This window comes from Venustampulla echinocandica, assembly GCF_003357145.1.
Source record: "Venustampulla echinocandica strain BP 5553 chromosome Unknown scaffold_5, whole genome shotgun sequence".
NCBI lineage: Eukaryota > Fungi > Ascomycota > Leotiomycetes > Helotiales > Pleuroascaceae > Venustampulla > Venustampulla echinocandica.
Genome location: NW_022474210.1, coordinates 958,929 through 978,168, shown reverse-complemented (window position 1 = coordinate 978,168; position 19,240 = coordinate 958,929). Strand labels below are relative to the sequence as shown.

At 49.7% G+C, this 19,240-nt stretch overlaps 4 protein-coding genes across 4 annotated transcripts; 1 reads left to right on the top strand and 3 right to left on the bottom strand.

Annotated features, from left to right (window-relative positions):
* Positions 1–2,476: 2,476 nt before the first annotated feature.
* BP5553_07237 (putative C-5 sterol desaturase desaturase) lies at positions 2,477–3,592 on the top strand (the record flags this gene model as incomplete). Its single annotated transcript, XM_032015860.1, has 2 exons — positions 2,477–2,736; positions 2,803–3,592. The coding sequence occupies 2 exons, from the start codon at positions 2,477–2,479 to the stop codon at positions 3,590–3,592; spliced, it is 1,050 nt and encodes a 349-aa protein (XP_031868129.1).
* A 2,213-nt stretch (positions 3,593–5,805) lies between these two features.
* On the bottom strand, positions 5,806–9,132 carry BP5553_07236 (Uncharacterized protein; the record flags this gene model as incomplete). Its single annotated transcript, XM_032015859.1, has 2 exons — positions 5,806–8,791; positions 8,900–9,132. 2 exons carry the CDS (start codon positions 9,130–9,132, stop codon positions 5,806–5,808), a joined length of 3,219 nt encoding a protein of 1,072 aa, XP_031868128.1.
* Positions 9,133–9,823: 691 nt separating this feature from the next.
* Positions 9,824–10,613, bottom strand: BP5553_07235 (Uncharacterized protein; the record flags this gene model as incomplete). The annotated part of the gene is made up of 3 exons (XM_032015858.1): positions 9,824–9,887; positions 9,962–10,326; positions 10,521–10,613. The coding sequence occupies 3 exons, from the start codon at positions 10,611–10,613 to the stop codon at positions 9,824–9,826; spliced, it is 522 nt and encodes a 173-aa protein (XP_031868127.1).
* A 1,014-nt stretch (positions 10,614–11,627) lies between these two features.
* On the bottom strand, positions 11,628–19,045 carry BP5553_07234 (uncharacterized protein; the record flags this gene model as incomplete). The annotated part of the gene is made up of 6 exons (XM_032015857.1): positions 11,628–13,192; positions 13,249–13,301; positions 13,426–13,751; positions 14,920–15,089; positions 15,757–16,376; positions 16,425–19,045. The coding sequence occupies 6 exons, from the start codon at positions 19,043–19,045 to the stop codon at positions 11,628–11,630; spliced, it is 5,355 nt and encodes a 1,784-aa protein (XP_031868126.1).
* Positions 19,046–19,240: the final 195 nt, after the last annotated feature.

The following is a 19,240-nucleotide window of genomic DNA, read 5'->3' as shown; positions in this document are numbered from 1 at the left end:
AGCAGGGAAGAGGGGCAGGGAAGGGGGAGCAAGCACGAGCGCCGCATCTCACGTGAAAGGATGGGGCAGTTGCCCTACCGAGTCACATGGCACCAGCTGGAATGTTGGAACCACGGAGGGGCGGAGGGCGGAGGACGGAGAACGGAGGATGGATGATGGGTGGTGCAGAGGTTCATGTACAGTGTACATCCTCCGTACCTTTTGCCTGGTACGAACTGCTGGAGTGTGCTACTGGTACTGTACGTGGCTACTACCTAGGTATGGTACCGCACATACGAGTAAGGTATCTTATATCCTGTTTCGCTGTATAGTACTATTGTAGCGACTAGACAGCACCGGTATACCGTGCTATTCCCACTTCGTCCCACGCCTCCGGCGGCGTGGCGTGCCAGAGTCTAAGAACGGGAAAAAAGTGCTTGGTTGCTTGAGCCGCATACAGGCGTGGAGACATCACCGGTTTGTGTTACGGAGGACTGCGCTGGGCTGGGCTGGGCTGCGGTGTTGCATTCATTGCCTTGCTTTTGCGCGACGCTTCTCCTTTCTTCTTCTCCTCCTTCTTCTTCTTCTTCGATTGGGCACTCATGCATCTCTTTACTCAATACGACCTGCTCTGCATCAACTTGTTTTATACAACCACCGCTCGCACCCGCTGTATTGTTATTCTTCGCATGGCCTGCTCCGGCAAGGCAAGCCCCGGTACGAGGCAGGACCGGGCAAACACAGCGCCATACATGCTGCTGCACTGCTGCACCGCTGCAGCTGCAGTGCAATGCGGTGCAGTTACGCAGTTACGCAGGGCCGAGAGTGCAGCAGAATGCAGCATTCTAGCCGATGTGGTGCTGCAGCTGCTGCTGCTGCCGCAAGAGAAGTAATAAGCATGAGAGAGATGGGCGTGAGCATAAGTATAAGCACGAGCTGAGGACAAAGCCTGGCTTCCCTCCTCGCGCGTCCACAACAAGCAGTTACCCACGATTCCGGAGCTGCTCAGTTCCATCTACTGGTGCAAGCAGTGCCTACTCAGGCTGCTAGACCAAGCATCACCAGAACAGACTTAATCGAGCAGAGTAAGTACCTTCTTCAGCAGAGTGCCGACTCATCATACGTACGAGTAGCCAGCCAGCCAGCCACTGCTAAATGTCAGATTAGGGTTGCATTTCGCATCTCTGGGCATCGCTCGAAGGAAGGGACCTGCAGCGGGAGATAAAAGATACTCGTATGCTAATACTACATACCACGAGCACTGTACGTACAGTTTACGATATAGCCGGGCGTCGCAGGATCGATTTTCCTGTGGCGCGAGAAGCGACCGAACGTAACCAGGTAAGTAAAATACGTTTGTGACAGGTGTTGAGATAGTGCCAGAGATGTAGGATGTATCATTATTTTAAGGTGCTTATTACTCACTCCCTCGTGCTCGTAAGGAGGTAGCGTAACGTAACGCCCATCAGAGTCAGACTTCTCTTCTTGAGGGTGTTGATTCTGCTGATTATTCCACCGCAGCTACGAGGTAGAACGAACCTTACCCTGTCTTCCTCAGTACGTCAATCTATTCCCTGGTCGATAATAAGAGGCTTCCTATTCCGTACATACCTAGGTACCGACAGAGTAAGCTAAGGGACCTCTTATACATAGTACGTACCTTTAGTAATGGAACCTAGCTTCGGTAGGTGATAAAGGGGGCTCGTCACGGGATTTGGATACGAAGAATCTCGGTCTTAGGTAAAAAAGAAAGTATAGAAATACCTTCAGTTGGCTTACATAGTATATTCATACTATTTCAGCAGAGAATCTAGCTACAAGTCCAAGAACGGTCAACAGTTTCTCACGTGACCACCTCGTCTGGAAATGTCAAGATTCAGATTAGATTATTATTAGTCCTAGATTAGATAAGATGGAAATGGAATCCCAACTCCTATTATTTTTACTCGTATTCGTGTCTCTCTGCCTGCTTGTAAACATTCCCCCCCATAATAATAAACTTGCCTCGCCACTAAACAGCCCATCTTCTACCTCCGTACTGCTGCTCCTCCGTTCCTCTATAGACCGCCCGGATCAAAACATCCCGATCACGGCCAAATGGCGCCAGAATCTAACAACACCTTATTATTTCCAATTAGTCGGGAGGCAAACCCCTAAAAACCCCCCAATCACGCGTCGCAATCCCGCAAATTAGTCCCTCCTTAGCACCGTTACGACCGTGGTACCTGCGCACCCGGTATTTCTGCAAAGTACAAACCCGATCCAACTTGCGCGTACGGTATCTTCTTAACGGACCGGTCGTCCTCCTTTTTCTCCTCCTCCTCCGCCTCCTCCTATATACACTCGCATTCCTCTTCTCCCTTCTATCAACACCAGCAAAGTCAGAACCGGAACCCCCCATTTACGTCGAGTCCGTCCGCTCAGTTAACTGCCACTACAACATCCGCAACCCCCTTTCTGAGTCCGCGCCGCTTCCGCGCCGGCTCAACCGCCCATAATGGATATCGGTCTGGAGTTCTGCGATACTTATATCTTCGATTACCTGTACGCGGCGGCCTTCCCAGCCCAGCCGGCTGCCTACAATTTGAAAGATGGCATGAGCAATTCGTCGATGCTGGATGCTCGGGGCGCGTCGCAGTGGCAATTCCACCCCGCCAGTCAACTGGTATCTTTTCCACCCACAGACGCCGCGTACGCTACGCAATGGACGAGGGATAATGTATATCGACAAGCGCTCTCGCTGTGTCTGATTACCTGGTGAGTACAACTGCCTCTGCCATCCTCCGATTGTAGAAAGCAAAACAGCAGCTAATATATCTACAGGTTCGGTGGCGCCGCAATCTACTTCATAGTTTCCACGCTCTCCTACATCTTCATCTTCGACAAGACAACTTTCAAGCACCCCAAATTCCTCAAGAACCAGATCCGAATGGAGATTCGCCAGGCCGCGTCCGCCATGCCCTTCATGGCCATCCTCACCACGCCCGCCTTCGTCGCCGAAGTGCTCGGCTACTCGAAACTGTACGACGCCTTCTCCGACGAGCCCTTCCCATATTACAACTGGCTGCAATTCCCATTCTTCCTCCTCTTCACGGACTGCTTCGTCTACTTCATTCACCGGGGTCTGCACCACCCCTGGGTCTACAAGACGCTGCACAAGCCGCACCACAAGTGGATCATGCCCACGCCCTACGCATCGATCGCCTTCCACCCCGTCGACGGCTTCCTCCAATCCGTGCCCTACCACGTCTTCCCATTCATCTTCCCACTCCAGAAACTCGCATACCTCGCGCTCTTCGTCTTCGTCCAGATCTGGACCGTGTTCATCCACGACGGGGAGTACGTAGCCAACAGCCCGATATTAAACGGCGCCGCTTGTCACACCATGCACCATCTTTACTTCAACTATAACTACGGCCAGTACACCACGCTGTGGGATCGACTAGGCGGCAGCTACCGCAAGCCAAACGAGGAGTTGTTCCGCCGCGAGAGCAAGATGGGGCAGAAGGAGTGGGAGAGACAATCTCGGGAGATGGAGAGACTAGTCAAGGAAATCGAGGGCGAGGATGATAGGACATATGAGCCTGAGACGAATTCGAAGAAAGATATCTGAATGAAATGAAAATGAATTGGAGCGCGGAAGGCAGCGTGCTTTCGATAAGAAGATGACGGATGGATACATAGTTGATTGATGACAGGACAATGGTCTGCTTGCTCGCTGGCTTGCTAACGAACTTTGGCGGAGCTCCACGCTGAGCGATGCAGCATGCATTCCCACCCTCCTCCACCTTACTACCTCCATACGGTACTTGGATTTGTATATATATCACCCAGACAGGACGGCCTTCATCCATCGCTCCATGCTATGACGGCGGACTAGTGGGCAACCTGGGTTTTGGGGGCTGGCGTTTGCGAAGGACCTACTACTACACTTACTACATAATAATATTTTCCTGTACTCTGTCTATACATACATACATACATACACACACTTAATAAACCCGATTAAAAGTTAAATCCACGGGGTTTTTATTTGATCGGTGTCCGTTTACGCCGGTTGTAATTATGTTTGAAGTAAAGATGATGCCTAACCACTTATACGCCTCGCTATCAAAGTTGGAATCGTTGGTATCGTTTCCCCTTAAGCTACATTAGCTAGGTACGTAATTGCAGCGCCACGGATAGAGGGTAACAGGTGTCCTAGGCGACTTATTAGCGACTCTCTAAGTATACCAAGGAGACTCCCGAAATGGAGTGCAGTTGCCCAGGTAGTTTTCTGCAAATCGTAAGCACGAATATAAACAATGCTTCCTGGCGTATTACCTCTCAGCTGGCCGGTTGGAGTAATTTCGTGGGCACGAAGGCAGGCCGGCCTCCCACTCGCGGACGCGAGGGGTCTCAGGATTTTGCTGATTATCTGGTTTCTTTGCTGCGAAAACGACTGTGTCTAGTAAGCGGGAAAGACGGGAACGGGGGACAGCTTACCCTCCTGTGCAGTTTCGAAGATGATAGCACCTGTCGGGTCCAGGACAAGAATAGCCTGGTTGGGCTTTGGGGTTGTTAGAGTACGAAATGGTACTATAGATATTCCCACGATTTTGAATATCTCAATTTCGGTCAGATATTCGCAGGATTTGGATATCTCGGTTTTAGTGAGATATTCACACGATTTGAATACCTCAATTTTAGTGAGATATTCGTGTACGATATCAGATTTATAATATCTACTGTATGTAATAGCTATTAGGCTTTATACTACCAATGAGAAGAGTTCTATACTAAACTCGCTCAAAAATACGTTATGATCCGCTTCTAAAAGTTGGAGTTTTCACCTCTACTACTTCAGTACTTTTATAACACGGATCGGGCTCTAAGAAAGAGGAATACTCCGAGAGATTCACTGTCCTCCTCTTCGAGCTTAGTTCCCTATATTGTATATAGCCTTTACTTCCCGGCGGGAGAGATTTCCTCTCTAGTGTACTCTCATAGTGATTTTGGGGGTACTGAAAACTTGAAAGAGTAGAAAGAGTCGGTTGATTCTAGTAATAGAGGTAGAGCAGAAGTCATTATATATAAGTAAAATTAGGCTATATTTACTCTATATAATGTATACGTGGAAATCCTAATTCCAGTATCGCTACAGTTCAAGAGAAGTGTATATAGATATTATCCTATTTACTAAATAGCCCAGCGGCTCGTCGGTGTTATACTAGTAGTTTTTTGATTTTTCCTAATAGATAGTACACGTAAGTAGCTATAGTTTGTCTAGCTGTAGGGAAGGAGATAATCGGGTAGAGACCCCATTTAAGTACTAGGCCGAATAGATATCTATAGGGCTTTGTACTTTTAATTTGGTTGAGAGAGAGTATACTCTCTGAGGTTAGGTGCTCTAAGCTTCTAAGGCAGAGAGGACTTTGGTAGCACTACGATAGACTTCGACTTATATAGTACAATATATGGAACAATCAATTAATCAACCAATCGATTTGAGTAATTTATAGGAGAGATGGGGGGAAGGAAAAGAGATAAAGGGTTTTAGGTTTCCTACTTTTTATTTTCCATCGTGGTTTATTTTATGGGTAGATTTATATCAAGATACGAAGTAGATGATGTAGTATATATATAGACAAGTTTATTCCGTCCGCGCTATGCAAAGATAAATAAAAAGGAGATGATGGATGAGTGTGGTATAAGGTAGCGATAGAGGGAGGGAGGGATGACTTGTGTCCTCTCTTCATACAAGTATATGTTTTTGTATAGGGGCTAGATGAAGGCCATCGTTGATAACGCCTATCCAAGCAACCTATTCAGATTCCCATTTTCTTTTCAACCCCATCCAAAAACGTCACCAACGCTCAAGGTATTATACCTCACTCCCAGCAAAGCTACGAATATCCCAACCACGTCAACAACCAGAACGGCAAGAGCCGCAGTCATGAATTTCGGGCTGAAGATACGATACAGCATAAGATGTCTCCTTAAATGGCCGGCCCACATAGTCGTCGCAGCGCTCACCACCGCATAATAAGCCAGATGCCACGCCAATGCGCTAACCACCGCACGCAACAGGCCCTTGCGCTTAGGATGCTGCTTCCATAGGACGACGAGGGGCACAGCTGCCGCGGCGATGATCTGCGCGCCGAAACTATTGAGGGCAATGAGAATGGGGGCGTAAGGGTAACGGACCGTGTGCATTGGAATGAATGCGGATTCCCATTGTATGGCGGAGAGGGTTGCCTGGTGGCCGGTTTTGAAGAAGTGGAAGCTTCCTAGTAGAGCGAGGACGACGGGCCCGATCGGGGAGGACGTGAGGGATGTGAGGTCGAGGATCTCGAGGAGCGAGAGGGTTTGCCACGTCATTAGTGCGAGGGCTCCCGCACCCATGGGCTTTTGAACCATGAGGATGCAGAGGAGGATGTTGATTACTAGGAGGAGGTAGCGGGATCCGTGGGCGTTGGCGAATCCTAGGACGGTGACTGTTGTGTTTGACGGTTGAGCGTTGGGAGATGGATTGGCCGCTGTACGGATGGAGACACAGGGAGGTGCGTATCCGAACACCGTTGTCCCAGCACCGATGGCCATGGCGAAGACGATTTGGGCGAGAGGGACGCGGATGTTTTTCAGCAGGCCTGGTGGATAGTCTGGAAACCATTCGCCGTCATCTGCGGCATCAAGAGTCCAAAAGACAGCGCTGAGGGTGAGTCCAATTCGGAAGGCCCATCCGATCCATATTGGCGCGAAGCCTTCGTATGAGCGGCTGGTATCGTAGTAGGATTTGATAATAGATGGCAGGAAGACCGCTATTACGAAAGGGATGGCGAGCTGCCATGGGGCTGATGTGGATGATGTTGCGGAAGCGTAATAGGTAGATCGACAATACGGCATCTGCTCTTCTCTACATAACTTAGAAAAGGAGGCAAACCACCCCAATGCAACGAAGCACAATGAATGATAGACAGCTAAGGTTCGTTCAGAAGCCTTCTCCAACCGTAGCGAGTATATGGCCGTAGCTATCCCGAAGGTTGAAATGAAGAACAATAAGATTGAATCCTCCCAGATTGTGTATGAGTTCGACGCAAAGCCAATGGACTGACTGACGGTAAAGGTGACTGCAAGCCAGCCCCAGAAGGTCGTTGGTAGCGGATTGCTAATCTGCATCCTCCGTCTCACCTCTTGATATAAAACACCAAGAAGGCCAGCAACCGCAACGACGGCCAGGCCAAAATCTACCAGAGATGATCCTCCATTCATCACCCACACAGTTGGTCCAGCAGCAGCGCCTAGTCCGGAGCCAATCAAAGCACCACGAACAAGAGATCGACTCGTAGTCTCATCTTCATCTAGAGTATCAATGCCCTTAGCAAAATTATCAAGCTCTAGCTGCTGCTCTGCTCGGTCCAACTCTGGATCCTCAACCGCAGCTCCATCTTCAGCATTGTCGTTGGCGTATAGTAGTAACGTCACGACGCCTGATAATAGGATTCCGATTCCTAAAGCCATGCTGCCGACATCGAAGCGTGCCCATAGACCTCGACATATCCGTAACGTCTCTGTCTGATACGCGGAGAACGCATCATACGCCTCGGTCAACAAATCGTCCTTCATAGGCTTGGCAAAGACGCGTTCTGCAATATCCCACAGAGCAGATGGCGATCCCTCAGTCGTAACCTCATCAATGCCTCGAGCAGTGTAATAAGCAGCATGATATCTCTTGGTACCAGCCGCTGCCATTCTAGCCACAGCAGCGAGATTCTGCCATGCATTGCCTTCCTTCCCAGCAAAAGCCTCCTCAATAGGCTTTCCTAAATTGTTGTAGGGGATGGGCAAGCCCAGTAGTAGAGATAGCGTAGGCACCAGATCAATCTGGTTGACAGGTCTTATCTTAGCTGTAGCTGGAGGCGTAATATAATAAGGATCGGTGCGGCCAAAGATTCCCTTTTTGGAGTACATCCAAAGAGCTGCCTCGACTTCATCGTCGCTTTCCCCGCCGTGGTCACCCTTGGTATCCATGCCATGATCGCCCATGATAACTAGCAACGTATCATCATCTAAGGCGTTAACTATATCTCTGATCACCAGATCCATCTGCTGCAATTTGGCCGTCATGGCAGGATGGTTCGGACCATATCTGTGCCCAGCATGATCTACACCCAAGAAATGTGCAATCATGACATCCCACTGCGCCTTCTTCTCTTCATCCTGCAGAAGCGGCATTATATGCTCTAAAACACCATTATCAAGCGTGTGCAAATCCCATACGTTGAAACTGTCGTACGCCCTACTAATCCCCTCTTCGAAATACCCAGGGAACAACGCAGTCCAAGTATCATCCCCCAGATGCGCAATCCGCTTCCCCACATCCCTTAACTGGATCAGCAAATTATCCTCCTCAATAGCCGTGCCCGCAAAATTCGACCCAGCATCCATAAACGTCGGCAGTGTCCCAGTCGTCAGGCCTTTCAAGCGCTGCAAGGTCGTAGTCGGCGGATCCGCAATAAACGGCAGGAGGAATGCATTTTGCGGCTGCGAAATGGCCGTCTCATACAGAAACGGCAGCGCATTATGGAATGCCTGCTCCTCCTTTGATTTCTCCAGAGGGACCGTGAAGTCGTATCGAAGCGCGTCGATAATGACAACCACGGCCTTATCAAACGTTTTCGGATGCCAACATCCCCCCTCGATAGTTGCCTCGCCCTTGAAATGCTTGCTGAGCGCAATTGGCGGTTGGGCGCATGATGACTTTTCGTCGAGCACGAGCCGTGTAAGGAGGAAGCCTCTTGTGAAGAAATATAAACCGGTCGCGTGTATGAAGCTATTCACATCAAGCCATATTGTCAGCACTCTTCTTGTACAAATCCTCGTCTTCCCCGTCCTAATTGTCCATCCACCAACCCCAAAAAAGAAGCACAGCAATACTCACAAAAACCACACAAACGCCCCCAAAACCCAAACCCACTCTCTTAAAAACCTCGCCTTCTTCCTATCATTCAATCTCTCAAGCGGGCTCTTCTCCCTCACTCCCTTTCCCTCCTTCGCCGCAACTTTCGCAGCATCTTCCGCGTCCTTGATGGCCTTCGCGCGCGCATATTGAGCTGCGATTGAGTTATAACTCCCTGGGCCCGGGGCGGGCTTGGGGATTGTAGGTTTAACCATTATTTCCCTGGTGGTTGCGCGGCAGTGGGTTTCCGCAAAGCTATGTGTTATGAATCGTTGGAGGGCTTTCCCTATAGCGCTGGACTTTGAGGCGTATTCTGAGCCATCGGTTGAGAAATAAAAATTTATAGGCCGTTTAATAAAACAATTGAAAAGAGAGACAGGAAATAACTAATTGTGTGCTGCAGTTGTAGGTAGTTGTAACTGTGACGTTGAGCTGAATGGACGGGAGACGCGGCGGTTTTGTGGCTGGCATGCAGCAGTTCGGACAGAAACGCGGTGGTCCGTGGGTGCCGTCATCCAAAACGGCCTTGCAATTTATATGTCTTATATAAAAGATGCAACATGAAACACTAGATGATAGGATACTAAGAAGTAAAATACCCCGTCTCCTCATATCCAAAACTACTGCTAAGCAGAAGTATGCAAGTACACACAATTTAAGTCACCTCATTAGCAACTGGAAAGAGGCTAAATATCAACCATTGAGCACCACCCCGCTATTGCTTAGCATATAAAAATGAACGATGCTTGATGTTACAAAATATATCGGAAAGCTCCTTATCCATGCCGGACCTCATATAGCAGCGACTCAATTCCCTATTCGTTGATGCCCCATTGCACCTCCATAAACCTGCCTATAAAACCACTCTTTCCTCGGGGATCTCATCCCCACCAAAGACCTTCCAGCTCAGAGAGCTAGGTTATACGCATACTCATCCTCCATATTCTGGCTAACCCAAAGAACCACCGAGCTATACATGGCAAGCAGCAAATCAGCAAGCTGTTCACAATGCAAGGATAACCGTATAGAAGTTGGATAACTCACCTCAACATAACCAGCCCATTACTCGCCACGTTTGCAACTCCCATATAAAGCGTAGGCCATACTGTCCCGGGAACCACATACTTCAACACCAACACGGTGACGCCGCCGGCCATGCCACCCGCCAGCGACGCAAAGCCTAAGAACAGCACCACCCTCGCCTTCCACGCTACGCCCGAGCCCGAATAGCTGAACGAGTCGGCAGAGAGACGGGTTTTCTCGATGGAGTTGATGATCAGCATGCCGAGCGAGGAGAATATGAGAGGGAGCCAGTCGATGAATGTGATGTGGATGGGCGGGTCGCTTCCGTTGAGCGGGGAGTGGGAGAAGACGGCAGCATCGACCATTACGAAGAATGCGAGGGAGAACTATAGCAATAAATTGCAATGTTAGCCTGGATCCTTCCACTATACTAGTAACAGAGTCCTGGAAACTCAAGGGGGGATGTATAGCGGGGAACTGAAGAGGAACCCTCAACCCCATCTGGCAATCCCATATCCAGAGCACAAAACGCCCTCCACCACCTATACCCCAAATATCCAACAGAGAGAGTAGCACATACCAAAGCGCCTGCTGCATAGACCCCCGCGCTCCTAGCCATAATGCTATTCATCCATTCCGGCTTCTTGAACTTCCAGAGACGTTCTTCCGACATCGTGCTTGCCTCGTGCTCGTTGTTCCCTTTAAAAGTCCTGTCTATGCCGTAGATGCTGTATTTCGATTCCAATCCACCGAAACTGTAGGAATTTACGGCCGATTTGAATGTGACGTCTTGGGTTGAGTGTCGACTTGGAGCTCTCTCAGCTTGCGCGGCTGCGCCGAGAGACGGAGCCGCACTTGCCTGACCCAGCCACTAAAAGTCACGTCACGTGCGCTAAAGCAAGGCCCCTTGAAATCCATCCGTCTTCCTCAAAAGCGATTGCTCACCAGCAAGTAAAAGGCTTATCAGGAGCGAAATTCAGTTTAATGGATACCATTTATTTTAGTGGCTATCCTTGGGCCTCATTACTACATACGCTTTAATTGCGTTCGCTTTGCATTCAATTCAGCCATCCCACACATATGTACGCTTCACCGTTGAATAGTTCGGCCGCAGGAGAACACCACCGTTCCTACCATCTGTTTCATCGTCCATCATGTACAGGGTCCATTTCTAGTTTGCTCGTCTCATCGCCGCCTGCCAATTCTCAGAAGGAAATGAAACGAAAAGAAGCTTAACGCAAAAAAACAAAATGCACTGCGCCCATCCATCCATCTAATTGTACAACAAGAGCGGCAGATCCCAACCCAGGCAAGAATCCGCAAGTATGCGTGGGAAAAAGGACGAAACGACCTGGCTGTTATCCATTACCGGTGGCTTCAAAAGAAGGTGAAGAAAATAATATTTAGGCTCCGACCAGTCTAGCCAGGAGTCCACTCCATATGCACTCCTATGAGAATTCAATTACTCTCAGAGCACTTTGGAACGACAGCTGCTCTCCCCATTCATTACTCATGCTTCTGAGAAAGGCAACAGACAGAAAATGAACTACCCCAATGTGTTGTAGCATGCATTGAGCCATATCATTATACCAGGAATTTCAGAAAAGAAAAACCCTTATTCTGCGCCAAAAAACGCCTCGTTCTGTTTGCTGATGGTGGTACGTGAAAGGAAACATCCACACATGTGTTATATCTCGATCGTCTTCATCGCAGCCTCATTGTCATCCTCAACCGTAGCTTTCTTTGCGTTGCCGTTCACTTTCCCAGTACCAGCCTCATCTGACTCCCCAATCTTGGTATTCTCCTTGTCATCGTCTGGCGTACCGGGCGCTAGTAATAAGTCCAGATTTTTATTCGGCTTTTGCTCTTGACTTGGTCTCGGTGTCTCGACTTCCACGAGCTTCTCGGCTGGCATTCCAGCCGCGGCAGCTTTGTTGGGTGCTGAGGTCTCCTCCGTAACCCGGGCTAGGGGACTGGACTTTCCGTAATTTGGGCGGTTGGGGCTTGCAACAGGTGAAGCTCCACTGAATCGTTGCATCGAACGTCCACGAGGCTCTCCTACCTCAGCTGTTGGACTCGCATATGGTGAGCCACCAGGAGATCCACTTCCGGCTCTCCCAGCTGGTTGCGCTGATCGGCGTCTCGCGCCCCTGCGTCCGTACTTTTGGTCGGCTCTCCATCTCAAGATATCCAGATAAGCAGGCTCAACTTTGCTTGCTTTGAATTCCCTCAATTTAAGTTCATTGGTCTCTTCGTCCACAAACCATTTGCCGCTGTTAAGATCGTCTGCGACGGTAGCTAAAAAGGCAGACCAAGACCGCGCAATCACGTACTTGCAGTCATAATCCCGCCCAAACAAGATAACCTGGCCCCATTTCCCAGCCGGACCAGGAGCAAGATCGATAGCCAAATTGTTTCCACCCCAATCGCGAGCCAGAGGAATCCATGCCGGGTGTGCGTACACCTTTTGGATGGCATTTGGCGGCTGAGAATCCTGGCGAGCGAGCAATTCCTGTCTCCAATGGATATTTCCACCTTGGTTGGCCTGGGTCTTTGATGAAGAGGACGATGAGCTTCCGCCGAGGGCCTTTGACGGTGTTGCAGGCTTGTAGTTGACCGGCTGGTTAAGGTACTCCTGATTGACCTTCTTCCAATTCTCCCATTCTTGTACCATCTCTTCGCAATCTAGCAACATGCACCCGAAAACGATGCCAGTTGGGAGGCCACCGCGTTCTTGCCCGTCATGAACCTGCAGCGACTCGCGAACTTCCATTGGGAGCGAGCAGTCCAACTGATGCTCCAATTCATTTAGATCATTATTTGTGCAGCCCTCGCAGAGATTGTCAAACAATTCCTCGTAATTCTCCTCGGCCCACCGATCAATTCGCTTCCAGGAATGAGAAACCGGGGGCGGTGGAGGAAGGCCCTCCTGAAAAGCCTGTAATTGGATCTCGCCAGGGGTAACATTCTCGAACGTCTCATTTGTACTTGTGTGTTGCAAGGCATTCTGCGATCTCATGCCAGGAGAGTATGGAGAGCGTCCAGGACTTTGCGGGTTGGTAGTGGGCGAGCCAGGGTAGGCGCTACCATTCAGGGCCGAGGTGGAATGCCTCCCGCCATCCTCGAGATAGGGGGAACTAACATCGCCGCGGGATTCCGAGGCAGTCGTTGCGACGGAGGTGAGAGGTTCATGTCGACTTTGTGCGAGGGGGACGTGTCTGCCGGACTGGTAAGGAGAATCGTAGGAGGAATCTGTCTATTGTGTCAAAAGGGGGCGGACTCGGGGGGCAGGGGCCAGAATAGCATACGTCGGTCGTAGCTGGTCATGGTATGCCAGAAGGACTTGAACGCGGAACCGAACCTGTAGCCATCGCGAGGTTAGTGGGAGTGCGAATCGGTATCACCGCGCTGGGCAGATAGCAGCGGGAATAAGGGGGTAAGCAGCAGCAGGCGCCGAGAACAGAGAAGAGAGGGGGAAGACGTACGACGCCATGTCTGGCGATGGTTCAGTGACGGCAGAATCAGACAGTTTGGAAAGGGACTCTGGATTCGGCCTGGTTGGCGGTGGATGTGCTTTCGAAGGAGGAGGGGGAGGGAGGGCGAGGAGGGAGGGAGGAGAGATGAGAGATGGGGGAGGGAGATAGAGAGGAGGATGAACGAAGGACGTAAATACGGTAGTGAGCGTGGGTGGCCGTTTGGGTGTTGAGGCTTGGATGTTGGGTGTGTTCGTGGGCGGAAGATCGAAAAGGAACGTAGATGATGAAGTTTCGCGGATTGGATTACGAAGTCCAGTAATCAGTAGCACGCAGTGCTGGCCGAGCAGAGAGCAGCGAGAGCAGTGCAGTGCAGTGCAGTGCAGAGAGCAAATACCGGGAAATGTCAGTGTCTGTGTCCGTGTTTGTGTCTGTGCCTCCTTCCCTGGGTTCAATTGGCTGCGACGCGCCTGAGTTCCAAGGCAGGGAGGGAGGTGAATTGAGTTGAAGGTTGCAGGAAAAGGGGTTGAGAGACACAGAGAGAGAGCGCTTCAAGGTACGAGTACTACGAGTACTGTAGCGGAGGTCCGGCTTTGGTTGGCTGGCAGAGTGTAATACTCAGCAGGGCGACAGAGAGATAGACACAGACAGAGTCAGCTGGTATTGTACCTAAGGTACGTATTCCTCCTCCCCCTATGGCTCCTGCTCATGCTCTTGTTGTCCCACTTCTATGCTACAGTACATGCTACACGCTCCAACGCCAATAATAATGCCAGCCAAATGCAATCCTAGGCAACCACAAGAGCTGCATTCATTATACACTACACGGAGATACTCTGTTGTCTTTGCTTTGCCTTGCCTTGCCCCTTCACTAGCTTCCGCGTCCTGCCTTCGTGCGTTCTTGGGACCTGGCTACGAAGGAAACCTAACCCTAAAGAGACCGAAGTGCTGGTAGATCAGAGATCGCAAAGCAAAGCAAAACGAAACACCAACAATAATAAGCATGTTCTATTTTAGCCATTCGACAGCGACAGTTGGCACTACGAAATACTACGTAGCAGAGGGGGTCGAAGGACTTTCCCAAGCAGGCGGAGCAAATGTCATAAGCTTAAGTCGGGATTAGCTAACTAGAAGAAATACAAACTGGAAATACTCCGTCCCAAAGTAGCATTTAACTAATTGTTAGTATCCAACCTTAGTGGAGACAGCCCCCTACTCCGGAGACGTGGTAATTGACTTTCGTCGCTGTTTTGCGGCGTAATCTCGCATAAGAACTCCCTGTTTATTAATAATAAATTGAAATGACCGGTTTTCTTTTCGCTCTTGCAAGGGTTCTATCAGTGCGGATAATTGCACTGTAGCACTACATATCATACTTACGTCACCTTGAATCTCCCACGTGTCTCATTCTGTAACGCGCTTCACTGATAGAAGACAGAGAGCTGTTCTTGAACCTGGAAACCTACAATTAATTCTATATCCCACATAAACAAATCTACAATTTACCAGCCAACCACTCCATCGGTACTTCCGGCGGAGCTCGATACGAGCCATCCATCCCACCACCGCCTCGCACCTAAGCCGCCGTGCTGCGGCTTCGAGGATTCCCAGTGGCTGCTTGAGTAGGCGTTTGTGTGCTGTGTAATGTTTCGCAGTGGCGTGTCCAGCGCCGTTGACTGGAAACGAGTAGCCCAAGTTGCCCAACCCTGAGTGTCAGCCTCTCTGTACATGTATACGAAGTACATGTGCCTCCTCCTACCCTTACGTAGTTTTCGATTTAATTGGCGCTATATATGCATCCTACATCCTACACTCCAACATTATGTGCGAAGTTACTAATCCTAAACCTTAAACATAACTCTATGGATACATAAATCAAAATGCACAAGCTATAAATAGATATTAAATTTTGTCCGCCTTTGCAAATTGGGGATGTTTCGTGCCGTCGATCAACTCAAATTCAGGGCGGTCTGCACCCCCACTTTATTTCAATTGCCGGGCTCAATCTTGAATAATTGAAGAAAAAAAACCGATTCTCGCCACCGACAAGTACTGTACCCAGAGCGAATGGCGAACCTGACGCAATCCGTTGCCGTTGGTTGTGGGGATGAGGCTGTGTGGCTGAAAATTCCAACATGTGTAATAAGCTTGTAGAATAATAGGAATCCAATTATAGAAAAATATAACCTCATAAACTCTAAACCCAACACACCCCATTTAACGAGCCCCAAAACACACAATATAGCCCCAGACGCCACGCCAACGCGAGATATAGCAGTCCCATCGAGTTAAAACACGCCTCCATTTTTCTAGCTATGATCTAGCTCTGCCACATATGCTCACTCAGCTGCAACATATGCTCCCCCATAGCCCTCTTCGCCACCGTGCTGATCCCCCTCTCCGGACTGGACAGCTGCTCGCTATAACACAACTCAATCAGGGTCTTTAGCTCGTCATAGCTAAACAAGTCTCTGTCACCGCTCGCGTCCTGGCTGGCCTCCTTGGCCTGGTTGATCACGGCATCCGGTCCCTCGGTGAACAGGTCGAAGTATCTCGCGGCCCGGTCAAGACTCACCTCCGCCTCGATGTTCTTGAGGTTTTGTTGCAGGACAAGGATGTTGAGTTGCATCCGTCCGCAGCCGTGGCTGTTCATGGCTTTCACCATCGCAGCGTTGGTGACGAGGTAGTTGTCAATTAAGAGCCCTAAGCCCGTGCGCACAAATGCTATCTCTTTGTCACGGAGGAAGCGTACAATCGTTTCCTCGTATGAGACAAGGTCGGCGTTAAGACTCAATATCTTCGGATCCGGATCATTGACCACTTGCTCGAGGAGATAGGGCGCTGATTCAGGTGACAGGGCGACGGAAAGCGAGTGGATTATCTGACAGCGAATCTCCATATGCAGCGTCAGAAGCACCGTGCCGGCAAGTTCCTGATACGATGAAACTATAGAGTCAAAAGCCCTAAAATTCGTCAGACGTGCTATTTGAAATAAACAAGCAAGAACTTACACTACAGTCTCCTGTGTCATTGGTAGGTAGACCGGATTCTGGTCATCTTGCAAACCCGAAGCATCATTCACAAGAGTCCACCGTCTATTACCTGGTTTTTGAATCGCACTGCTGGAAGAGTCTGTATTATTATGCGTGATGTGACGAAGATGGCCGACCTTAATGGCGAGCCATTTCATGCTGGTGTACAGAATACATAGCGATGAGATGGTCTCACGATCCAATATGATATCATCTAGCCGCAGATGGTTCTCATTAGTCTGCAGGATAAGCAAGCCCGTCTCTTTTTCGAGTAGGTGCTTATCCTCCCCTTCTGAGGTCCAGAGCTTCTTCATGGTTTCATGAACTTCCCCTGGTCCAGTGGCTAGAACGGCGGAAAGCTTGAGCGTAAGTCTCCCAGAGTCTTGTACCCGAGACACCAAGGATTTAAACCAGTCACAACATCGATCATAATATCTCATCATTTGAGTAATGATGAGTTGACTGAGGGCTTGATCATGAGGTATCGTGTCAAGCATTTTGCAGAATGCTGTGATCAGAGCAAAGAAAGCCGACGTGCCTTTGAAAATCGGCCGCCTGGCAACATTCATCCACTGTGGATCTTCCTGGAAAGAATCCGAATCATCAAATACAGAGTCACAGAGTTTCCCCAGAGTCTCGTCTAGTTGAGGAAGGAAGACATTGACCAGAAAATTGTCTAGAAACGAGGTAAGGGTACTAGTGACTAGATCCGAGCCTGGTGGAACAATAGTTTTCAGCCTCTGCAGGAAACCAAGAGTTGGAGGTAAAAGCAAGCTCATATTGAAAACACTTGGCTCCACTAGCGACTTATGGGCTCCGATACCCGCAGGTTTTCCGTCATAGGCAGAAGTGCTACCTATTCGCCGTGACCCACTTCGTCCTATCGTGCTATCAGTTCTGTTGACCTGTTGCTTCTTGCCATCACCGCCCTGTTTCGACATCAATCCAGGAACTGCGGCCCTTATGATTCCTTCAAGATCTTGATATTCCGTCGTCATTTGAACAGACTTCGAGTCGGCGTCCGAAAACTGAAATAGTTGTTCCCGCTTTGAATCCTGTTTGGAGGCTCCTGGCTTCGTGGGAGAGTTGAAGTGATAAACGTCTGCATCAGTGGTGACATAGTTATGCAATAGCGACCGGATTTCGTTCTGATACAGATTCCAAAGCTCTTTAAAGCCTCCCAGGAGCACCGCCGAGTTCCCTGCCCCTTCTCGGCGTACAATTGCTTTCACAGCATCATGAAATACACGGTGGCTTTCCGCAATAGACTCCAGCTTTGCATAGAGAGCCCACAGAAGATCATATATGACATCGGCGCGGATGCTATTCTCCCGACTCCCATAAGTTTGATTGCCTTGGGCGTTGGACAGACCACCTCGTAGAGAGCTGGGATGTCTTTGGTCAACCTCGCTATTTGTTTCATTGACAATACCAAAGAGCTCGACGGGCAGCCGCTGCTTAATCGTATTGACGGCTGTCTCTAGACGGCCCAGCTTGTTCAGCGACTCTACTAATAACCCAATATAGTAGAAGGTGTCCGCTTCAGGATTCCTAGATGGCTCTTCCACCATTGGCTCTTCGAGATCTATCGTATCCAGAACCTCGTAAAACGGCCGCACAGTGGATTTGTTGTCAAGTTGGGTTCTGCCTGTGCCACCGCGCTCTTTCGCCAGCGTCTGCCATCGTTCCTGACAGTAGGGAGACTTTAGGTATAGATGGTCATGGAGCTCTTCGATCAAAATATCTGTCAACGCGGTCTCTTGATTGGCAAGATAGGTCCTCAAATCACTCAATGCCACTATTTCATCCAAAGCCGGGACTCGTATACGTCGTAGCGCAGTTTGTAGTATATCCACCGCCGTCAAGAATCTCTTCTCTGAAATTCGCGCCTCCAACTGATCAGGTACCAACCGCAGATCTTCCACCTCTGAAAGGGTATGTAGCAAATCATCGTATGTATTTGAAGCAGCTCCTAGCTTCCGTAGTTCAGGGTCCGTAGTCGAAAGACTTGCCTTGGATTGGGTTAACGATTCCTTCAGTTGACGCACACGCTTTTGGGAAGCTTGTATGCTTGCTTGGATTTTATGAAATGTACCGATCGAACTATTGAAGCCTTGGTGGTGTTCGTGGACAATGGCTTTGAGCGAATCCTGTAGGTATTTATGCGTCTTTTCGAACTGGCGGTACTCATGTGCCCGGCCAACAGAGCTCGTGTCCAGAAGTTGAAGTGCAATATGGACAGGGACGCATTCGTTCTGGCACATCGCAGGCCATTCTGCCTTGATATGCTCAAGAACCTCCCCTATCTGCCTTTCCGCCCTACTCTCCGGTGCTGCTCGTGAACGAGATTGGGCCGAACGCGACACCGGGGGAGAAGATCGTGACGTGGGGGGAGAGGTTCGTGACATCGAGGGATTAGATCGCAACGTGGGAGGAGGAGGTGATTGCATAGGAGGGGTTCCATATCGGTTTTCGTAGCTCTTTCCAAATGGATCGTAATCATCTGAACCTGGGGGCAATCCAAAGTCTGGGGGCGCTGCAAACGCATTGCCATTGCCATAGGGAGCGTCCTTAAGGTCCTTATAGCCGTTCCGCGCCATGTCCTATTGATCGCTGTCGCGTGGATTCCCTCTGGATGTCGAAGCCATCCGCAGATGTCGTGGAATTGTGGTGCGTGTAGGATTATAGATTTCGTTGTATTCTTTGAGGCGTCCCTGAGGATGAGTGAGTGAATGCTTGACCTGGAGCTTGAGACGTTGCGCTCGGCTCCTGCCGGGAGGCTTGTTTGGTTCGGT